Here is a 20,424-nt window from a genome sequence, read left to right as displayed (position 1 = left end):
AGCAGACTAGCAACAATCACAACAACATAATTTGTTGTCATATATTTACCGATCACCGGTTAAAGGTACTGGTGGCTTGCTAAATTAACAAAATCCTTTTAGTGTAGCTGAAAATTCTTTCAAACTCCTGCGTATATGAGGTGCGGATGGGATCGAACTTGGATCCATAGATTACTAGTCCGCCATCCGACGCCTCGTTTAAGCAAAGTAAGATGTTGTGAAATACATCATTAAAGAGGAGAAAGAAATAAAAAAACATTTAGTAATAGTAGAGATGAGAACATAGTTATTTAATTGATGGGAGATCATTTTGCCATTCCTTTAGGTTTTTAGACTTAATGTAAAGTTTTAGGATAGTTTTAGTTATTTCTGTAACTTTTTTATCTATTTCTTAGATCAATTTCTTATAAAATAAAATTTCTATAAAAAAATATATTATATGAGATGACTAGAATCGAACTCGAAACCTAAAAAATTAAAATTATTGCATTTAAGACTCCTTAATCGCCGCAGCATATTGGAATCATGATGTAAGCGAGAAATGTTAAAGTTTTTTGTCATATGTAAATAAAGAGAATTTGGATAAAATAAAATAATGAGATCGTTTTAAAAGATTTGTCAAAACTTGTAAAAATGGGTAGAAGCTATTCCTCTCTCAGCAGTCAGTAAATAATTGTAAAAGATACGTGAAGTAAAAATAGATTACAGATAATTATAAAAAAGGCAAATATGTGATTTTTGGATAGTTACGTATTTTGTTGCTAGCATGTTACTTATAAATCAATGTGTTGCTATCAGAATTGCAGTAATTGAGTCCACATTTGTTAGTAAGTTGATGCTTTCACGATATGACAACTTGCTTACAACTTTAAAATCGTCATTATTAAAATTTGTGCTGTTGCTATCATGATTGGTCATAATAATCTACGAAATCACGTAATGCTATCATATTATTGACAACGCAATTTAATTTTGATGCTGCGATTTTGTTGTTAAATTACTGGGAATATATATGTACTCTATGAAAGCTATTGTTCAACCTCTTCCTTCTTCAGGTTCTTAAGGCTCTTGACTACTCAGCCAAGAACTCTGCGTTAACGATGGCGACACAGAATCAGACGGCGGTCTGGCGAAATCGGTAGCCACACACACTTAAACACGAGTCCTGTCCGTGTGCTCGCCTGCGAGTGCCATACCACGATAAATGGCCGAACTTATAGGCGTGGAAAAGTGACATTTTGACCAGTTTTGACGACGAAATTTGTGCACAATGCCATTTCGTTATTATTTGCTTAATTGTGAAAATGTGACTTGTTTCGTACTTCTCAAAGTCGTAATTTTCGATGACAACTAAAGTTATCTTGGAATTTTATACGTAAAAGTGTATATTTAACTCATTTCAACAGTTGTGAAACCGTATGTTTCTGCCAGAATATAGGCTCACTTTACGAGTCTTTTACGACCATTTACTGACTATCAAGGGAGGAAAGAACAGTTATCATCGATTTTTACAAGTGTTTTAAAGCGATCCCGTCATTTCGTTTCATCCAAATTGTCTTTGTTTACAAATGGCATTGTGCGTAAATTTACGTGTCATTCCTCGTTTCTGACGGCACGATTCCAACATGGCCGCCGCGACTAGTCAGGAGCCTTAAGTTTAAACAGGTACACAATATGTAAATAGATGCCTATTTACGATGTTATAGAGCTTTTATTAAATATTGTGGGATTCGTCAAATCGCGCATTCAATGTTTCACCAAATTTGTGATTATCAAGATGTATGTAGAATAAGGGATTGAACTTAATAGCGTTTTCTCTTGGCTGCAGTATCGCCCACTAGTGCAACACTTGGACAGTGTACCGTGTTTCTATGGCTAGTGGTAAGCAAACTCATTCGGTGTATCGTGTTTCCGTGGCTACGGTGTAGCGCAGATTTTATGCACGAAGTGGGATTTTGCTACACCGTCTCAAAGAGACCGTGTAGAACCAGTGTGACATTTAAAATTTGAAAATAAAAGTCAAGCGGGAACAGGGTTTTAGCATAATAATGATACAGTGTACGGGGTGTTGCAGATACGTAGTAGGCAGTACGACAGGTTGCGTGGCAAACTTTGCATGGGCAGACGCGGTTTTATAGACCATGACAGTGACTTTATATAACATAAACTTTATAATATAAATAATAAAACTTTGTAGTATAAACTTTATAATGTATAAAGTCAATGTCATTGTCTATTAAACCACGCTTGGCCATGTAAAGTTTGCCGCATAACCCGTCGCACTGCCTAGTATGTATTTATAACACCCTGTACACCATGGTGTGCACCACTCTAATGTAGTGTAGCAGGCATTGTAGCTGAGTATAGCGCTTACACGCAACTGGTGCGGTGTGAGACTGCACCCAGTGTATCCCAAGAGAAAACACTATAAGATCTACCAAGAGTTTATCCTCTTTTCGGTTATGTGGTTCGTCACAACATCAAATCTCTCTCCGTTTTTTATGCATTTAGACGATTTCATTTTAAACTTTTTTTTTTTAACGTACAGTCAATAGAGCGAAACGCAGCATAAAGAAAGAAACTATAAATATATTACAGCCACTAAGTTAAGTCGTTGTTTTTCTTCTCTATTAACTTAATTAGGTAATGCGTGGATTCATCCTTTTTCATCCTACAAGCGAATGCGTAGCATGCGAGTTAGATTTTTTTGCCTGGCAAGTTAAGTATTTTGATATTTAAACAAATGTCCTTAAATGTATAAATAATTCCGGGGACGTCGTGAAATGTCTGTTTTAACGTTAAGCGCACGTTTTAGCGTCCCGCACACTAAAGACTGGTTGTATAATTAAATATTACACTTAACTACTTATTATTCGTATCGTAATCTATCGTGGAAAACACTTTCTATTGATATACATGAGTTTCTCCTGCCGTTTTTAATTATTAGTGTATGTCTTAGTTCGTACCGCACGACGACGTGTAATCATTGGCTATTGCATTTTAATCACCAAGCGATTGTTAATTCTTAAAATTGCGAACATCGCGCAGTTCCTCTTCTTTATTATTATTATTATTATTTTAATAATAATTACACATAATTTCCGTCACAGAATCGCGTCGTTTCAATAACAGATAGGTAAGACCGATAGACAGAGTGGGCATTTATTTGTCGATAAACCATGAGATCATCTACCAAGGAATGAATATTATAGTGTAGCCATGATAACGCGTCGAATTAATCAGAGAAAAAGGATATATTCTCGGCGATAAGGTATCGTTTTGTCACTGCCTGAGTCTACTTTTTGTCAAATCGATCTTGCTTTATTTCAAATAAAATTGAATATTGATCAACAAGTAACGTAACTTTCGTAAAGAATTAGAAACAAATCTCGACGTATGATTCCCCTCGGAAATCTCGATAAATCAACCCTTTATTAGCTTTTTCTTTAACTATATTAAGATGATGCGTGAGAGTCAAATAATAAAGAAGAGGCCGCCGGTATATATTGTACTCAGGTAGTGTGATAATCGCCCACACGTGTGGGCGCGAGTATAAGGCAGTAAAAAAATAATTTCAAATGGGACAAAGTTGATTAATATAAGAGACAAATGTGTTATACACACACGAGATATATTCTAAATTACGTTTACATAGAAGCAGTTAAGGCATTAAATTATAATTACAAGGTGATTTTCTCTGCGAGTCTGATAGGACAAGATAATTATTGTCTTAAACGTATATAGTAATGCGAAAACAATGTAGAGATTTAAACAAGTGAGTTTTATATAAGGAAAATTCTAAAATATGTTTATGTTAAGGTTTGTGCAGCGGGCTGATATTTCAATCGTTACGAGAGGAGAGAATGAGAAGGAGGAATCGAGACCGCCTTAGCGGGATAAATCACACGCAGACAGATATTACTATCCACGATTCTTACACACACATACGCACACAATCCAATGATCCGAAAATACACAGTACTGAGAAGAAATGAGTGTATCGGGAGAGTGATCAGTGATTTTTAACAAAAAAAAACCATGAGTGCATTAGCAAATTGGGCAAGTTAGCTAGAAGATGAAACGAATAAATAAAGTCCTATAAAACGTATAATTATTTTGATCATCGAATCTCGAGGCACGTGATCGAGAGTAATGATTCTCAGATCTTATTAGATTGCTTTGAGAGCCACTAATAAAAACAAAAAAAAGATGAAATAACATTAACAAAGTGAGTGTTTTTAATTTCTTTGACGCAAGAAGGGGAGGAGGGGATACCGCCGCTATTATTTATTTTGCTCGAGGTTATTTCGATTTTAGTAGAATGGAATTCCTACAGTTGTTGGGATGCTTTAAAATATCTCGCACACGGTACGATGAGAGAATCGATTGATCTACTTTTATCATATTTTAGTGTGAAGTAATAAGATAATAGACGTAAAGTTGGTAATGATTGTAACGATAATAAATGAAATTATTAACTGTAATAACATGACCTGTATACTTGTAAACTTTTAGCATTGTATTGGTAAGGTCGTATCCCCTTACGAGCTAATCATGAATAGAATAAAATAGAGATTAAATGAGAAAAATCTATGATAGTTTAGTAGTATCACAAGTGTGCCGCATGCGCATTTGGCTGTTTGCATATGCGATATGCGATTTTCTGAAAATAAAAGCGGCGGGCGCGTAATGCCCGTCTCGATAATAAGGATATATTTGTTAAATGATCTTTACGCTCGCGCGCTTTCCATCCGTCTTACTCCCAGTGCCCCGAATTTAATGTCTCCCTGTGCTGAAAAAGGATGTTCGACTTTTCGCTTTGATATCGCGACGGAATGTTATTCCACTCAAATCGATGTGTTCGATCTATTTGAGAATATCCGTTACAATAAAATGATGGAAACTTGATATATCTGGCGAATTTCGGATCGGAGTAGAAGCAGAAAGTTTCTAAAAACATTTTACATATGAAAAGTCTACACCTGCGACAAATATGCTTCGATAAAATGTTCCATTTAATTTTATCTATTAGTTCATTCTGCTTACAGTATCGAATCATTTTAAATCTATTGCGCCACGAATAGATTGCTATTTTTGACGAGCTTACAATAAATGTTCAATAATCTAAAACTATTTGTTCTGGGGAGATCAGAGAATCTCATCAAGGATGATTTAATATTGAGATATTATTTCTTGTACACGTTGAACATTTATTGTAAAATAAGAGACAGAGATAAGCTTGTGATTTAAGTAAATTACTTTCTGTATTTATCGTATGCAATTGTAAGCTTTTCAAAATATTGGATCGGAACACAAATTTGTAGCGCTACAAATTTTAAAATTTAAGCAGCTGTAACTTTATGAAAAATGCACGAAATTTAAATTAAAAAAAAGTTTTAAAGATTTAAATCTGTACTTTCGAAAGATTATGTCTTCTGAGTTTTTGTGAGTTTGGTAATTTTTACATATATAAAAAACTACGAGCTAGACAAAATGGGAAATTTTCTTCTCTCTTTGTCACGTGCCCCCAAAAAAAAGAAAAAAAAAATAAAAAGCTACAATTTTCGACTTTCTAACGTAAAAGCTTAAAGTTTTCTCTATAAAATCGTTTTTTGAAAATGTTCTTAAGATTTTTTTGCTACTAAGTTATCCGGACTAAATAAAAAAAGCATTTTGACTTTGATTGCTCATAATTTCATTAAAAATCATCTCTCGTGCGCGCGTACCGCAATTTAAAAAACAGATTCTTTTAAAGCGTTTTATTCTGTCGAATAGTATAATTATTAAATTTGTTTAAAAACAGGTAGACATGATACAAATAAAGTAGCGTTACAAATTTTTGTTCCGATCCAATATTAACTGACATAAAATCATGTGAGAGTAAATTATATTGAAAATATCACCAAACTAAAATGTTGCGATTATCTTAAGGTTTAATTAAATTATTATTTAAAAAACATACATACAACACATTTATATTTTTTAAAATTTATTAAGATATTTATCAAAAAAAAATACGCTATAAAATATACATACAATACTTAAATAAATAAGATACATAAGTAACGCTTACCAATAATAACGACTACATGTTGGACTTTAATTTTATAATCAATCGTAATTGAATCAGTAAAGCTACTGCTATCACTAAAAGATTTATTCTGTTTTTTTTTATTCGTGTTTACGCTTTTTGACGCTTATTTACAAAGAAGTAATATGCGCGACAATATGTAAATAATTACATATTATCTTCTGTTTGTCAATAAGAATTGTATTAAATGGAAAATGTTTCAGTATTCTGTAAATTTTAATGACTATATATGTTAAATAATACTTTTCTTCTTCAAAGAAGCTACACGGTTTCCGTGTTGTCTTTATACATTAAACGCCAACGTTTCATGAACACTGCAGTTTTTCTAATTTTAATAAAGCGTCTTTTTTAAGTTTTTAATGTAAATACAAATTTTAAAATAAAGACAAACTGCATAAATTCTATATACAAAAATGATGAAGAAGAGAAACAGAAAGTAAAGATTAAAAATGAATAATGAGATGAGATTTAAAGTCGAACATCTTTCGAACAGCACAGTGGTGTACGTTCCAGGCCAAAGCGCATAGTCTCTATTTGAATCTTTTCTCGCAAAAACCAAAAGATATAGGATTGAAAAACAGGACAGGATAAAAAGAGAGGAAGGAAGGGTATAGGAAGTTTTCTTTTGGGACAGGATGAGAGAGAGAGAGAGAGAGAGAGAGAGAGAGAGAGAGAGAGAGAGAGAGAGAGAGAGTGAGAAAGAGAGAGAAAGAGAGAGAGAGAAAGGAAGAGAGAAAGAGTCAGTGAAAACGGGTTAAGCTTAAAAAAGCATGAGATAAACGATATTTGAGAGCATAATTTTTTTTGTAGCTCCTATTAATGATAATGATTAATGATTGCGAATAAGCAACCAACATAACACTACTTTTATCATGTAACTATATTCATTATGACATATGTGTATGTACACGCACTCGTATGTCTGCTCGTGTAAATGTATACCTTTAAAAATTCATGTGAATATCGTAATAGGGTCATAAGTATTTTTTTAAAGGTATGTACATTGTATGCACGGTCATTCGTGCACGCGTACGTCCGACATATACGTATATGTGTATATATATATGCCACATAAATGCGTGCGTACATATATATATATATACATATACATATAATTTGAATAAATACAATCACTACACCCAGATATATACACCACCTTTTTTCTTTTTGTTTGATGAAATTAGGCGCGATATCGACGCTATTGACGGAGTAATGTTAGTTGCAAGGATATTTTTCGTCAACCGTTGTAGAAATAAGGCTTAGATTCTATTCGACGATGTTATTCGATCGCTTCGGATCGATATAGCATGCACAAATCGAGACTGAAACTTTCAACTTGCTTAATCTTAGGCAATTATTCTTGTTTAATTATGAAGTTACAAAATAGATGCATGTATTTCGAGTAAGGAGCTACTTTGGTAAACATGCGTAGGATAAAGTACATACGCAGAGGAATATTTGTACGAAGAATTTATCGATTTCTTTTAAGGAAGTTGGATCTGTCGCCTTTTCTATATATACAGTAATTTGATATAGTGGAGTTAGATCAGTTGCCTTCATCAATATTTGGCAAACGATTGCTATAGATAGTTCAGTTCGTCGTAGATGCAGTCATTTCATTACACAAATTTTTAAGTCCGTTTCTGCAGATCCGCGTTCAAGATATTTCTTGCAACTGAGACTACTGTGGTTCGGGATAGCAGAATGAACGGCGACAAATGAAAAATTTGAAAGGACAATCGGGATTAACATTCTGTCGCAAAGACACTTTGTTTTAGCATCTCGCGGCATTACTTGGCACGTCACATTTGCGGTCGCGTCACGTAAACCGATTTCGCGAGGAGATCGGATATAATATCCCAATCGATTTTTCAGGGTGTATTCTAAGCGAAACTCGAAAGTAAAACTCCTTTTAAAAAAAATCAGTCGGAAAGTCTTAGCGACACGCAATTAATCCGTTCTCCTTAAGTAAGCCAATCTCTAAGTCACTTGGGACCCGAAAAGAAATACTTTCTTGTTTAAGTAATAGTTAATTAACGATAATTCTTAGAGATATCACGGGGCCGAGTGGGAGTATCACGTATAACACAATATTCGATTCCGTTTGGATGAATAAGTAATTAAATGCCTGGCACATGTTTGCTTAAATAACATTGCCAATAGATCGATGTAAAGCATAAACTAGTTGTAATTCGTAACTTAACTAACTGACGAAAGAACTGACTGCGCGGCGAGGGTTTTGTAATTGTTGGATTTATATTTAATTAGATTTTGGTTACTATACAAACTTACTCGATAGAGATACGATACTTGTAAATTTCATTCTACGATGTACAGTACGTCAAAAGTACGCGATGAGATAATAATGCATTTTGCAGCTTAATAAGGGAAATAACGTGAACCTATGAATTAATAGTTTATCTTTCGCATAGAAACGTCATGATTAATGTTAGATGGTACGTTCGATCAGTAACTAGATCATTATGGGAACTTAATTAAGGAATTACTACTAAAGGCTAATTAAATGACCAATTGTGATCATTGATCATGCGTATCAACAGGAATGTGTCTTCTATTATCATACGATGGTTGGCAACTTATAAATTTTTAACAGCACTAATTGCGGCGTTTTGTAAAGAAAATATTACATATTTGTTTATTTTTATTATAACATTTATTTTTGTTATTAAAATTTTCTTTGTTTTATATAATTGCATAGATAAATATTGGATGACCCAGTTTAAACTGATTCGCATTGACGAGCTATCAAAAATGTAGACAGTCAAATTTATATGACAACACAATGAATTTATGAACATAGATGACAAAAACATAATCAAGTTTTGAACGATAATGAGGTTTTGGAAGAAAATATTGCAAATTTGTGCTCTCGTGTAAGTAACGTAAATGTAAGTAAGGCTACACTGGAAAAAGTCTAGTTGCATTAACTGGAATTTAATTGAAAAATAGACAAATCAAAATTTTCTAGTTAAATCTGTTATGTGATTTTAATTGAGATAACGAGAATTCAGATTAATATGTTCAGAATTTGGTTCGTTTATTTTTAATTAGAATTTTTTCTCGGTATAAAAGTACAAATTAATGTTCCTAGACATAAATAATTTTGTTTTATTAAAATTTTGGAATGTTTTAATTTCTTTGATATTTCGAATATTCAAACATTTGAAAATCTGAGTACAAAAATGCTTACGTCTGTAAAGATTTATATTGGCCTTACTTGCATTGATTTTATCAATAAATGTATGAGAATGATTAATAACGATATTATGTAATATCTGCTCGACATATTTATAAATAAATGAATTTACCTTTTTAAATGTTTCAATTATTTGTTAATTTTGGCTGCTAAAAATTTATACAGTTGCCGACCATTTACCTAACTCGCTAATATGTCGAACCTTTTGCATTTAATGAGAGTTCTCTAATATTTGTGATTCAGACGCGACGCAAATGTGACACACAAGAAATCGAACACTACACACACACACACACACACACACACACACACACACACACACACACACACACACACACACACACACACACACACACATATCGTAGACGCTTTTTAAAGTATCGCATACACGTGAAGATTTATATACAAGCAAGCACTTGGAAAACTTTGTCGATTAGAAGTATCACGTTTTACCTTATATATCGGGATGCTCGCCGTCATTTATGTCGTTTACTAAACAAACAACGGCGAATATGCAGCTGAATTACACCGAATATAAGTAGTATTTATGAGTCTGTATGCGCGTATACTAACTAGATAACTGTTTGTTTTTAACAAGTAATATTTAATGTTTGATGTTCATCCACCCCACATTATACTTATATGCGTAAACGTAGGAGGCAACTGTGTTAATATGATAGACAAATCTAGGATTGGTTGTTGGTGGTTGGAACGCATTTTCGGATACCATACGTTAATTTGTTTTTATTCATAGTTTGATTTATTACAGACTTCTGGCGAGTAGAATTATAAAAATAAATCGTAAAACAGAGTAATTTTGAATTATTGCGACATAAGTATATATTCGAATAACTTTTTTTTCGTTTTTATTCTGTATTCAAAACCCAAATTATATTTGCTAGAGGAACCGCTTGAAAAATTTATCAATCAAGAGAATAGTTGGGGTTGATATCAAAACGTACTTCCAATCCTGGGATTCAATTATCGACTACGGCGCGACAGTTATTGAATCGAGATTGAGTTCACGTTTCGCTTGTTTCAAAATTTCGATTTCGTCAAACGAGAGACTGAATCGATCGCTCGTGAAGTCGAAACTATCGCTTTTAATTTTCGCGTTTTGTCAACATTCGCTACAATTATTTTTGTTTAACATATAATTTCGCCGAATAAAATACGTCCAACGACCACTGCCCTCCGTGGAGATATGAGAGCGATGGCCCTTTCATGTCGTGGCCCCTTTGGATAGGGGCAGCTGGGAGAAAAGTTGTCGCGAAGCACAATTAAAAGTATAAATAGTCAACGTATTTTATCGAGCTGAATAAAAAAAAAATGGAAAATAACAATCGCGCATCTGCTGTTTCTTCATGTGAGTCGCGTGAAGGCGTACTCGCGTGCTTCAGCCCGATTTGGAAATATTGTTGTCGTGACACTTAGGCTTAGGATAAAAGCGGAAAAACAAAACCTTATTAAAAAATAAAAGAAGTGTCAAAGTACTACTACAATTATCACTAATTAACTATTAACTATTAACGCGTTATAGTACCATTTAAAATGAAAGATCGGAGGGAAAAACGTGAGAAAGAAAGTGCGAGAGAGAGAGAGAGAGAGAGAGAGATGGTGGTAAAAACTGTTGTTATTAATTTCTATTTGTGGTTAATTAATTGTCACCAGCCATGGCTTTACTATTTTCTTGATAAAGTACTATATCGACAGCTTCTCAAGGCTACGAAGTAATGAGATGCGTGTGAGAAAGAGCGTAGCTTAGATTAGCAAAGCGAGAATGTTTAATGTTAATTAAGATCGATATGATGGCGTGAGAGCTTGATTGATGTCGTGGTCTTGTAAGAATTCTGAGCGGCCGAATGCTGCATGATTGCTGGGATGCATGTGAGATGAAAACGGGCGCAGCAAAAACCTGGACTCGGTTAAGTAGATAAATAGACGTATATAAGACGACCTGGAAAGACTGGGAATTAATTAAATTACACCCTCGGAGTAGAATTAATTAGAAAGGCTGGCTGTAAGGTGAAATGACTGTTCGCGTTTATTGTTACTAATAGTTAATGAGCTATCTCTAACGTCTTACGGTCTAGTTTACTCGATAAATGGACAAAAAAAAGTTATTTACTAAACTCGTTACCTCCGCCTAAGGATGATAGCTGTTACGAAAAATTCGTAAGGTTTAGCTGGATAAGGCCGAAATCGCATTAAATAATATGAGGATAGAAAGTACATACCAAAAGTGCTACAGACAGATCTCCCTTTCTTAACTCGAGATAGTTTACGGTGATAGATAAGTGCGAAGGAAATTTCCGTTTGCCCGAAATCAGCAATTCTTTTTATCAACTCGATTTTGTTCTACTCGAGCGCGCGATTCTCGATATTACATCACGAATGATGATGAAATAATCTAAACTTTCATCTCGTAATGTCTAAATAAACAAAGATTAAGATTCGCAATTATTGAAGCAAGCTCTAAAAATAAATTGCTCTAACAACGCGCAAAACAAAGTCGACGGCTTATTTTCGTTCTCTTTTACTATGGTCATCAGTGCGAAGGTTTACTTCGTACTTTGATGACATAATGGCGGCGGACTCTTTTTAAACGTGTCTTAAAATCGCGACGGTACGACCGTTGTGTGCCCCTTTCCGCAGGGTGCGACGGCAAAAGGTGGACGGGGTGAAAGACGAATGAATGTGAAAAACTTGGGCAAGACATTGTAGTGGTAAATCGATATAATTATTGATTAAGAGATAAGTTGTGTACAAATGTATTATAAATTAACAATTATCTCAGAGTACCTTAACGCAGAAAGGAAAAAAGTAATTAATGAAACTTACTTGACTCGTTTTAATTATCATAAACACATATTATATATATAGAGATCCCAGTCGTCCCGCTTCTTTCGACGGGCGGGGACACGAGTGACTACGGTGCATAGGATCAATAATTAAGGTATCGATTATTGTCTAATTAATTAATTAAACTCGTAACTCTCGAAATAAGGCCGTTGTAGACAAGTGTTAAAATAGGAAAAGTGAAATATTTTTAATGAAACCACAAATGCCAACTATTGTGTTCTTATGAGAATCATAATTATTCCGTAATTCTTAAGTAAAAAGAAAAAGGAAAGCGTATCTAAGTCGTTGATTATATAAGTCGTTGTAATTTAATTCTTTTGTTAGAAAGCAAGACGGGAGAGAGTAAAATGGGATATGATAAATCACAGGCAGAACGAGACATGACTGAAATGAATGGACGTGCGCATGAAATGAATGAATATCGAATGATTGACGAAATTGCATGATAATGAATTGATAGGAGCGGTGATCGAGCCACTGATAATAAACGACGGATTAAATGAGGAATCGAATATATTCGTGTTTTTTTAATAGATCTGAAAAATACACAAAGATGTATCAAAAAATTATTTAGTAGATCGATTATTGGAAATTATTTGTTGATAATGTCATTTTAGTATTAGATCTGTTCTTTTTGACTGAACTTTTGCACCAGTTCATTTTTCTTCCTCTTCTTTCCTTCTGGCGAGAAAAGAAAGAAAGATGAATTGGCCTATTGCTAAAAAAAAGAGTAAACTTTTTTTTAGTAAAAAAAATGAAATTGAGAAGTTAAGCTTGTGCAAGTTTAGTCCAATATTATTTGCGATTTAAAGAAATGGTGAGAATAAATAACAAAGACGTAAGACTACGGAAAATGGGAAGAGAGGGACTTTGGGAAGAAAGACGAATAGATTCAATTTCTCAACGAGGAAAGTGGTGTGAGAAGATCGTGCGAAAGGAGAAAAACGAGCGAAATGGTTGCGTGGTTGTGAACGATTAGAAGACGACGAGTGAGCGTGTAGACGTAAATATCCGACGTTAACAACTAAATGGCAGACATACATACATACATACACATATTTAGAGAAATATTCATAAACACATTTTAGTAATACTGGAGCATAGATCGTACGGGGTACAAGTTGGCGAGTGACCATCGCGTACCGAGAATCAGGTTTAAGGTTTGCCAAATCTTACTAAGTAAAAATCACGCGAAACAGAGTAAAGTTTATTAAGCTGCACTACGTATAGCATGTAGGGAGTACTTGCATTAAAAGAAAAAAAATCATAGCTAAAAAACCGTTAGTGTTTATTAAAACGAAGATGTGATGAAGAGTGCCGGCGCAATATTTCCAAATCGAAGCCCCTCGAACCTGCCGTTTGTCGGAAGGAATTGCCCTCCGAATCCGTGCAAAAAGAGAAAAAAAGGGAGGAAAAATAAAAAAAAAAAGGGAGGAAAATCGTGATCACAAATCAAATGGAAGGAGACTCTCAGTCATCGCATTTCTCTTGCGATCGTCTCTATGTCTCCGTTTTTCTTTTCACGGCGTATCCTTATGTCGATGAAGCGTTCTGTAGGTTCGTAGGGCACGTGCGTAATGTTAATTATCAAAATGCGACAAGAAACGATCGTCAAATAGAACTCGTCGGGACGTGTTAGTATCCTATATGCATATATAAAAAAAGGACATGGCGAGAGCGAAAGAATGGAGAATCAAGCAGAGATGAATCGACGAGTGAAAATTGCGAAAGTAGTTAAAAAATAATTAACGATCGTTATCTATTTTTAGCGATGTTATCTCTGACACGATGGGTGGGGGAGAGAGAACATGGGAGATTGGCGTGGGCGAACGACAAATGAAAGGGAGGCACGAACGGCGTTTTCGGTACACGTATCAGATTGAATTGATGTGACGCGAATTTCTGCGTCTGTTTCACGCGAATAGCAGGGCTCTGCAATTGATGTAGTCTGCGTGGCGTGGGTGTGATGGGACCGAAGCTGGTCGAGGCGTTCCTTCGAGATTAACGAATGCACGTGCCGAAGTTTAATTAAGCTGCATTATAAATTAGGATTCAAACTATACGTAACGTCGAACTGTATACCGCTAAACTGTTTTTCATGGAGCCATTTAATGCTTCAACGATCATTTCTCAATGAAACATTTGATGCAAATCGTTCTTGACGATTTTATTTGCTCGATGGAACTAATTAGTACGAACTTTAATACAACTTATAAATATTACCATTGAATCAATATAGCGTGTAACACCAAAACTTTTTTACTCTTTTATCTTGATACTCTATTTTTTATATAATTTTTCTGTTATAAATTCCATTGGAATATATTTTTATACGTAATTACGATTTTTTAGTAAAAATGTATAGAAATCACTATTTTTTCATCAACCATTTCATTCAAAAGGATTTTTTAAATTAATTCACGTTCTTCGTGTTGTTACAGAACACGAAATCTCTTGAATATAATATTTTTTAACCCAGTCATATAATAGAATATTAAAATTTGATTCTTAAATAATGCAAGCCAATACTCGTCGTTATTGCGTTTCAATGTGCTTCCAACAGCATTTCAGTGTATTTTCCATGAGATGCTGCAAATAAGTGCCATCTTACATTAAACAAAATTTTCTGAAATAAATTTAAAAAATTGTATCTGTGTGTTAAGAGAGTATTCGAAAAGTATATGATCTTCAAATAAAGGCGATCCTGCTGATTTGTGATATGTTGCTTTTGACATTAAAATGCTTCTTTTATTCCATGCTATACGAAATAAAAATCGTCACGTTCCATTAAACATCTTCTTTAAGAATCTGACGTTAAATATTGGCGATGATAGTTCTATAATGGTTAGTGTGAATTGGTTTATTTGAAATTTATAGAAAACGTCTGACGTTACATCGTTACATCGATACGGTGACGTTACGTATAATATGAAACTAAATATAAACGTATAATAGAAATATCGGGAGCAAATTTATTAATTGAATAATTGATACTGATATATTCTGAGACGTAAGCAGAAGTTTGAAGCGATGAAAAGGGATTTAGCAGTTTGACAGCGAAATCAGTTGAAATAGGCACTTTGGAAGTGAATCCTACAGATAACTGACATAGATCAGGTTCAGAGGTAAAAGGATCGATGAGGAAATTCCGAAGGATTGAAAGTCGATAGATAGACGGGCGGTAGGCGAAAGAGGGTGAATCAAAGCTAGGCATACATATAGTCCGAGAAAAAGATGTGTGCCAGAAAAACGTGTATGTTCGTTTTTTTCGGAAGAATCTTTGACGTGCCTTCGAAGGAAGGATATTAATCAATCTAACGTGTAACGATAAAAATAGGATAGTCCAAATAGAAGAGATCGACGTCGACTCGTTCCGCTGATTTCTTCTCGTTGTTCCTTTTTGTTTTTTACACATATACATGCTTGTCGACAAATGTTAAGGAACAAATAAGTTGCTCATGAGTTGTTTAATAAATTTTACTTATCCACATGTATAATTGATTCCATCGAGTGCAAGAATGATATATTTTCTTTGCGAAATGCGTTTCTTGTATTTGATACAATTACCATATATAGCTATATGTGTGGACAAACAAGTGAGATGTATATAACAATTTACGAGTAATTGTTTTATCATTTAATTTTTGTCGATAAACGAACACACACACACACACACACACACACACACACACACACATGCACGCACGCACACGCGTACACCGTTGCTTTCGTCATGTTATCTAGCTCATACGAGTACGTCATACACCATACGATCTTACTCCCTCCCCCCATTCTCGACGACACATAAAATAACAGTACTATTATGATAGTTACTGTACTATTACTACTATTATTACTATTATTACTACTACCATTATTATTACTATTACAACTACTACTTATACTATTATTATTACTATGATTATTCTTACTGCTATTATTATTATTCATTAAACACACAAACACACACACATATATATATATATAATATATATAAAATATACTTAACGGTGTTTCTAGTGGATTAATTGATTAATTGATACTTAAGATATATTAATAATATTAATAACGATCATAATGAGACATATATAATATTATATATACATAAATCTATATACAACACAATATATATATAATGATATAATGATGATAAGTTGATATGCTGATTATTATGATGATATAATATAGAGAAAATCATTCATAAAAATACACTGGTATAGATTATGAGAAATTATGATTAAATAGAAAATGATATTGATGAAAAAAAATTTCTTATCAATCAAACTAATCTCGATCCCTTCACTTAAATTAGATCGTACCTTACGTAGTTATGTGTAACTAACTTCATGTGGTTGAGAGACTTAAAACACTGCACAGCATAGATTTTTATTTCTAGTGACGATCGTACTAGCATATTTAGAGCTATTATCGCGGGATACTGTATGTGAGTGCCAGTGATTAGTGATTTCAAATATCATTAAAAGCAAAAAAAATTTTTTTAAAAACAATTATATATAATTTAATATATATAATTTGTATACAATGTACATGGTGCGAATGATAGCGAGCATGCGAGTGCGCGAGAAAAGAGATTACTTGTGTTTTTTTAGAATTATGATTGCGATGGTGCGCACCTGTCCGTCGATCGATTCCCTTCGATCCCTCAGATCAGTGCCATCGACACCATACGTTCCATATGACTCCTTCTTTCTTTTTGCCGCTTCTGTTTTGCAATTACGCATTGCGATTTCCACCGTGCATACGCGATCATATGCGTCCAATTGAAATGCAGCTACATCAACATCACACGATAGAAGAATATTTCATTGGAAAGGCAATATATCACGGATATATTTATATTTTATACGTGGAATAAGAATTTTTGATGTAAAAATTGATGCGTATTTTTCATGCGGAAATTATTGAGTCAATATCGCGACAATTTTCGTATGCACGGTGTTGCTGTCGTTAATGAGAAAACAGAATTACAGAGGTGGTCCACTGTTAGAAAATATTGATTGAATGGATTCTTTGAATTTTTATTGCCGCATATATTCAGAACGTATCGGAAACGGTGGAGACAAGCTTTTTAATTAGTGCAGTGTTTTATGCGCGTCCCAACATACATATCCCGCCATGTTCTCTCGAATCTGAGGCGTGTCATCCTGTATAATAATTACTATATTGAGAGCTGTTGCACTGGAAATAACTTCTGCTTTTCTATAACGAATTCTTTTGCGTTGCAACGGAAAAGTCTCAGTTTCGAGTTGGCCTGGTATTCGACATGTCAGCACTTTCGTATATTTACTTAAAGATGATTGAAATAAAGTATAAATTTATTTTAAAAGTTTTTAAAGTCCTTTTTTTTGTTTCATGATTTCGTAATAGAAATTTGCATTGTTTGAATCATTAGTGTTGACATGTTCATAAATCGAAGCTTAATCTCTAAGTACACTTAATCCATTAACCCATTAACCGGGCAGGCAGTTAAAATATTTTACTGGCGTCTGTAATTTTAATATGCGTATAATTTTTATACGTTAAATCTAGTAATATAGTTTCATAAATTAGTATATAGATGTAACTTAACACGTATGTAGATATATATATATATATATACTTAGATGATGAAAAGTTCGTCCAAAAGTGCATCGTTATCAAAATGGTACATATATAATTTTCAATTAAATAAACTCAGGACAAATTTTTAGATAATACGATTTCTAATTTATAAGCCATTTGATATAGAGATAATTTGTGTGTATTATAATGTACGATGCTCTTGAATTCGTATCATATTATCATATACGTAAACAATAATTTTAGATAAGACTTAGATCATTAGGCTGCAATCAACATAGAATACATAATTATAGTATTAATATAAAAACAAAAACTCGGTTAAAGGGTTAAATTAGGAACTTCATGAGATCGTGCTCAACTACTTGAAGTAAGGCCATCTTCGAAGAGAAAACGCTCGTGAACCTTTATCCACCACTTTCTCTCCTCTCTAATCCCTTTTCTGTCTTGTACTATCCTCGACCCGAACCTTGCACGAAACTCGCTCGAGTTTCCTCCAAAGGAGTGGCACTCGAGGGAGAAACGTGTATTCCCAGAGATGAAACGAGCTCTAACGATCTTCCTTACCTTTTTTTTCCCCGCAGATGTCCTCCCGATTCCCAAATTCAAAACCGTCGAAACTGGAAGTCCGACCTTCATTCCCAACGGAGACGCAGCTCCTGGTCCTCAACGGTTCTCCTTGACCCAACACACGAATTACCATCCCTATAGGCGTTAAAAGACCGTCCGACGTCGTCCGAACGGCTGAGAGAAACAAGTTTTCATAAGTGCTCGAGACGGGAAAGGGCAAGAAAGAAAGGGTGCGAAAGAGTGGCAAAAAAAAAAACGAGAGAGTGCGAGAGGATGAGTGCAAGAATGGACTCACACAACTTCCGGCCAGAATTTCTCTTTGCGCGTATTACGTGCCGGTTATATCTCCATAGTTTTGATTATATATTACAATTTGTTAATTTTATAGCGGTGACTTTAAGCTCATTTCCAGCAATTGAGATGGCGCGCAGTAAGATTACCGTGTAAGGATTAATTAATTAAATTAGTCAGAAGTAAGTGCGCTCGGTTTATACAGTAAGATTAACTAAGCCACCGTCACATATGTTAGCTGTACGATTTTCATTATTAAGCTAACATTAAATTTTATCGCTTAACCTTTAGACTGTAGTATCTTTGTAGTAAGTCTTAAGGTGTGTTCCGTTTTTTTATAGATATATATATGTGTTATCTTTAATCGTGATGATGTTTCTATAATTGTCTTAAGTAATGAAACGTTAAAAGTTATAAGCTATTAAAAGATAACATGTATTTAACGCTTTTCAATTGCAAACACTAATATTAATAATGATAGTCGATGTCTATTATGATCTTCGAAAAAATTTCACTTTTATTGTTTTTTACATATTATTTAAATTCTTTAGCTTCTAATTAAACGACAGGGTCGAATATCACGATTATAAATTATTAATTAAACATACTGTTAATTATTTATATCGCTGAATTAGTTTTAGAAAGAAACGCTTTTTTCGACTCGATATTTGATCGAGATATTTTTCCAAACGCGAAAACGTTTTTCATACGAATAAAATTGAATTGGAAAGCGTTAAAGAGAAATCGATAAATCGCGTGGACGTTCCGGTTTTATTCCTGCGCCTTGCCGTGAACAGATGTAAAGTTGATGCGAACGAGCTGACCCGTTTTTTAGGCGTCCCTTTTTGCAAATTAGTCACGAACTCGTCGCGATCCGAAACTCGTCCGGAGGTCCTAAAAGCCACCGCTATGATGCACGCTCGGATCTCTCGGATACGAAAAGAAGATGTGTGAAACCTCTTTCGAGATCTATATAGGTCGGTGATATTAATTCAGTCCGTTTGTGCTCTCGAGTTTTCAAATTACCTTCCGCAAAACTCCATTTGTCCAATCACCCATCCATCCACCCACCCTTCCATCCATCCATCAATTTATTTATTTATCTATCTATCCATTTACCCATCCATTCTGCGCCTCAGATCGTTTCAGAAGCGAGACATATATTCTCTGATTCTACACATAGTACCTTCAGACTGTTTCCTGTCCAGATTTCACTTTTGCTTGCTCCAAATATTTTTTGTTTCTTCTCTTTGTTCTTATTTTATTTTGTTCATGTTACTATTTTTATATATCTGATATATTATTGCAGAAGAGAATTAACTAAATATTTATAAATCCAAGCGATCTAAAAGAAAACAGTATTAATTTTCTTTACTTGTTTTCTCTTAATATTTTTTCTTTTTCTGTTTGAACATATAATTTTTAAAAAATGAAATCTATTATAAAATTGTGATTGGAAATCTGTAGCGCTTAATTTGTACAATAATTAAATATAAATTTGCATAGCGCAATTTTTTTCTCATAGTGTTTTATTCATTTTATTTACATATCGTGGATCATACTTTTTAGATATTTGTACAGTTATTCATTTTTCAGTAATTCATTTTCTAGTAATATTGATTTCTTAGATTAATTCAATCAAGGCCGTCTTTATGATTGCATATGCTATTGATAATAATAAAAAAAAACTTAAGTTATAATTATTATTTTATTAAATTGGCAATTATGTAATCTAAAATATTCATTATCGATTAGATTTGGAGTTTGTGGAAAGTTTAGCATCTTCACACACACACAACACACACACACACAC

At 33.8% G+C, this 20,424-nt stretch overlaps 1 protein-coding gene across 4 annotated transcripts in view; it reads left to right on the top strand.

Moving 5' to 3' along the window:
* The window catches only part of Hrb27C (Heterogeneous nuclear ribonucleoprotein at 27C), a 62,002-nt gene that overhangs the window by 24,927 nt on the left and 16,651 nt on the right, over nucleotides 1-20,424 (top strand). For 2 of the 4 annotated variants that reach the window (XM_018512299.1, XM_018512296.1), the window contains one exon: nucleotides 18,335-18,830. The exons of the other annotated variants lie outside the window; for them this stretch is intronic. In XM_018512299.1, coding sequence (XP_018367801.1) covers nucleotides 18,335-18,468 — 134 coding nt within the window. In that variant the 3' untranslated portion in view covers nucleotides 18,469-18,830. Of the gene's footprint in view, nucleotides 1-18,334; nucleotides 18,831-20,424 lie in introns of those variants that run through there. 4 annotated transcript variants of the gene reach the window in all.

Source organism: Trachymyrmex cornetzi, unplaced genomic scaffold (assembly GCF_001594075.2).
Source record: "Trachymyrmex cornetzi isolate Tcor2-1 unplaced genomic scaffold, Tcor1.1 scaffold4, whole genome shotgun sequence".
Taxonomy (NCBI): Eukaryota; Metazoa; Arthropoda; class Insecta; order Hymenoptera; family Formicidae; genus Trachymyrmex; species Trachymyrmex cornetzi.
Note: the sequence above shows the minus strand (reverse complement) of the source record. Positions and strands in the feature narration are given on the sequence as shown.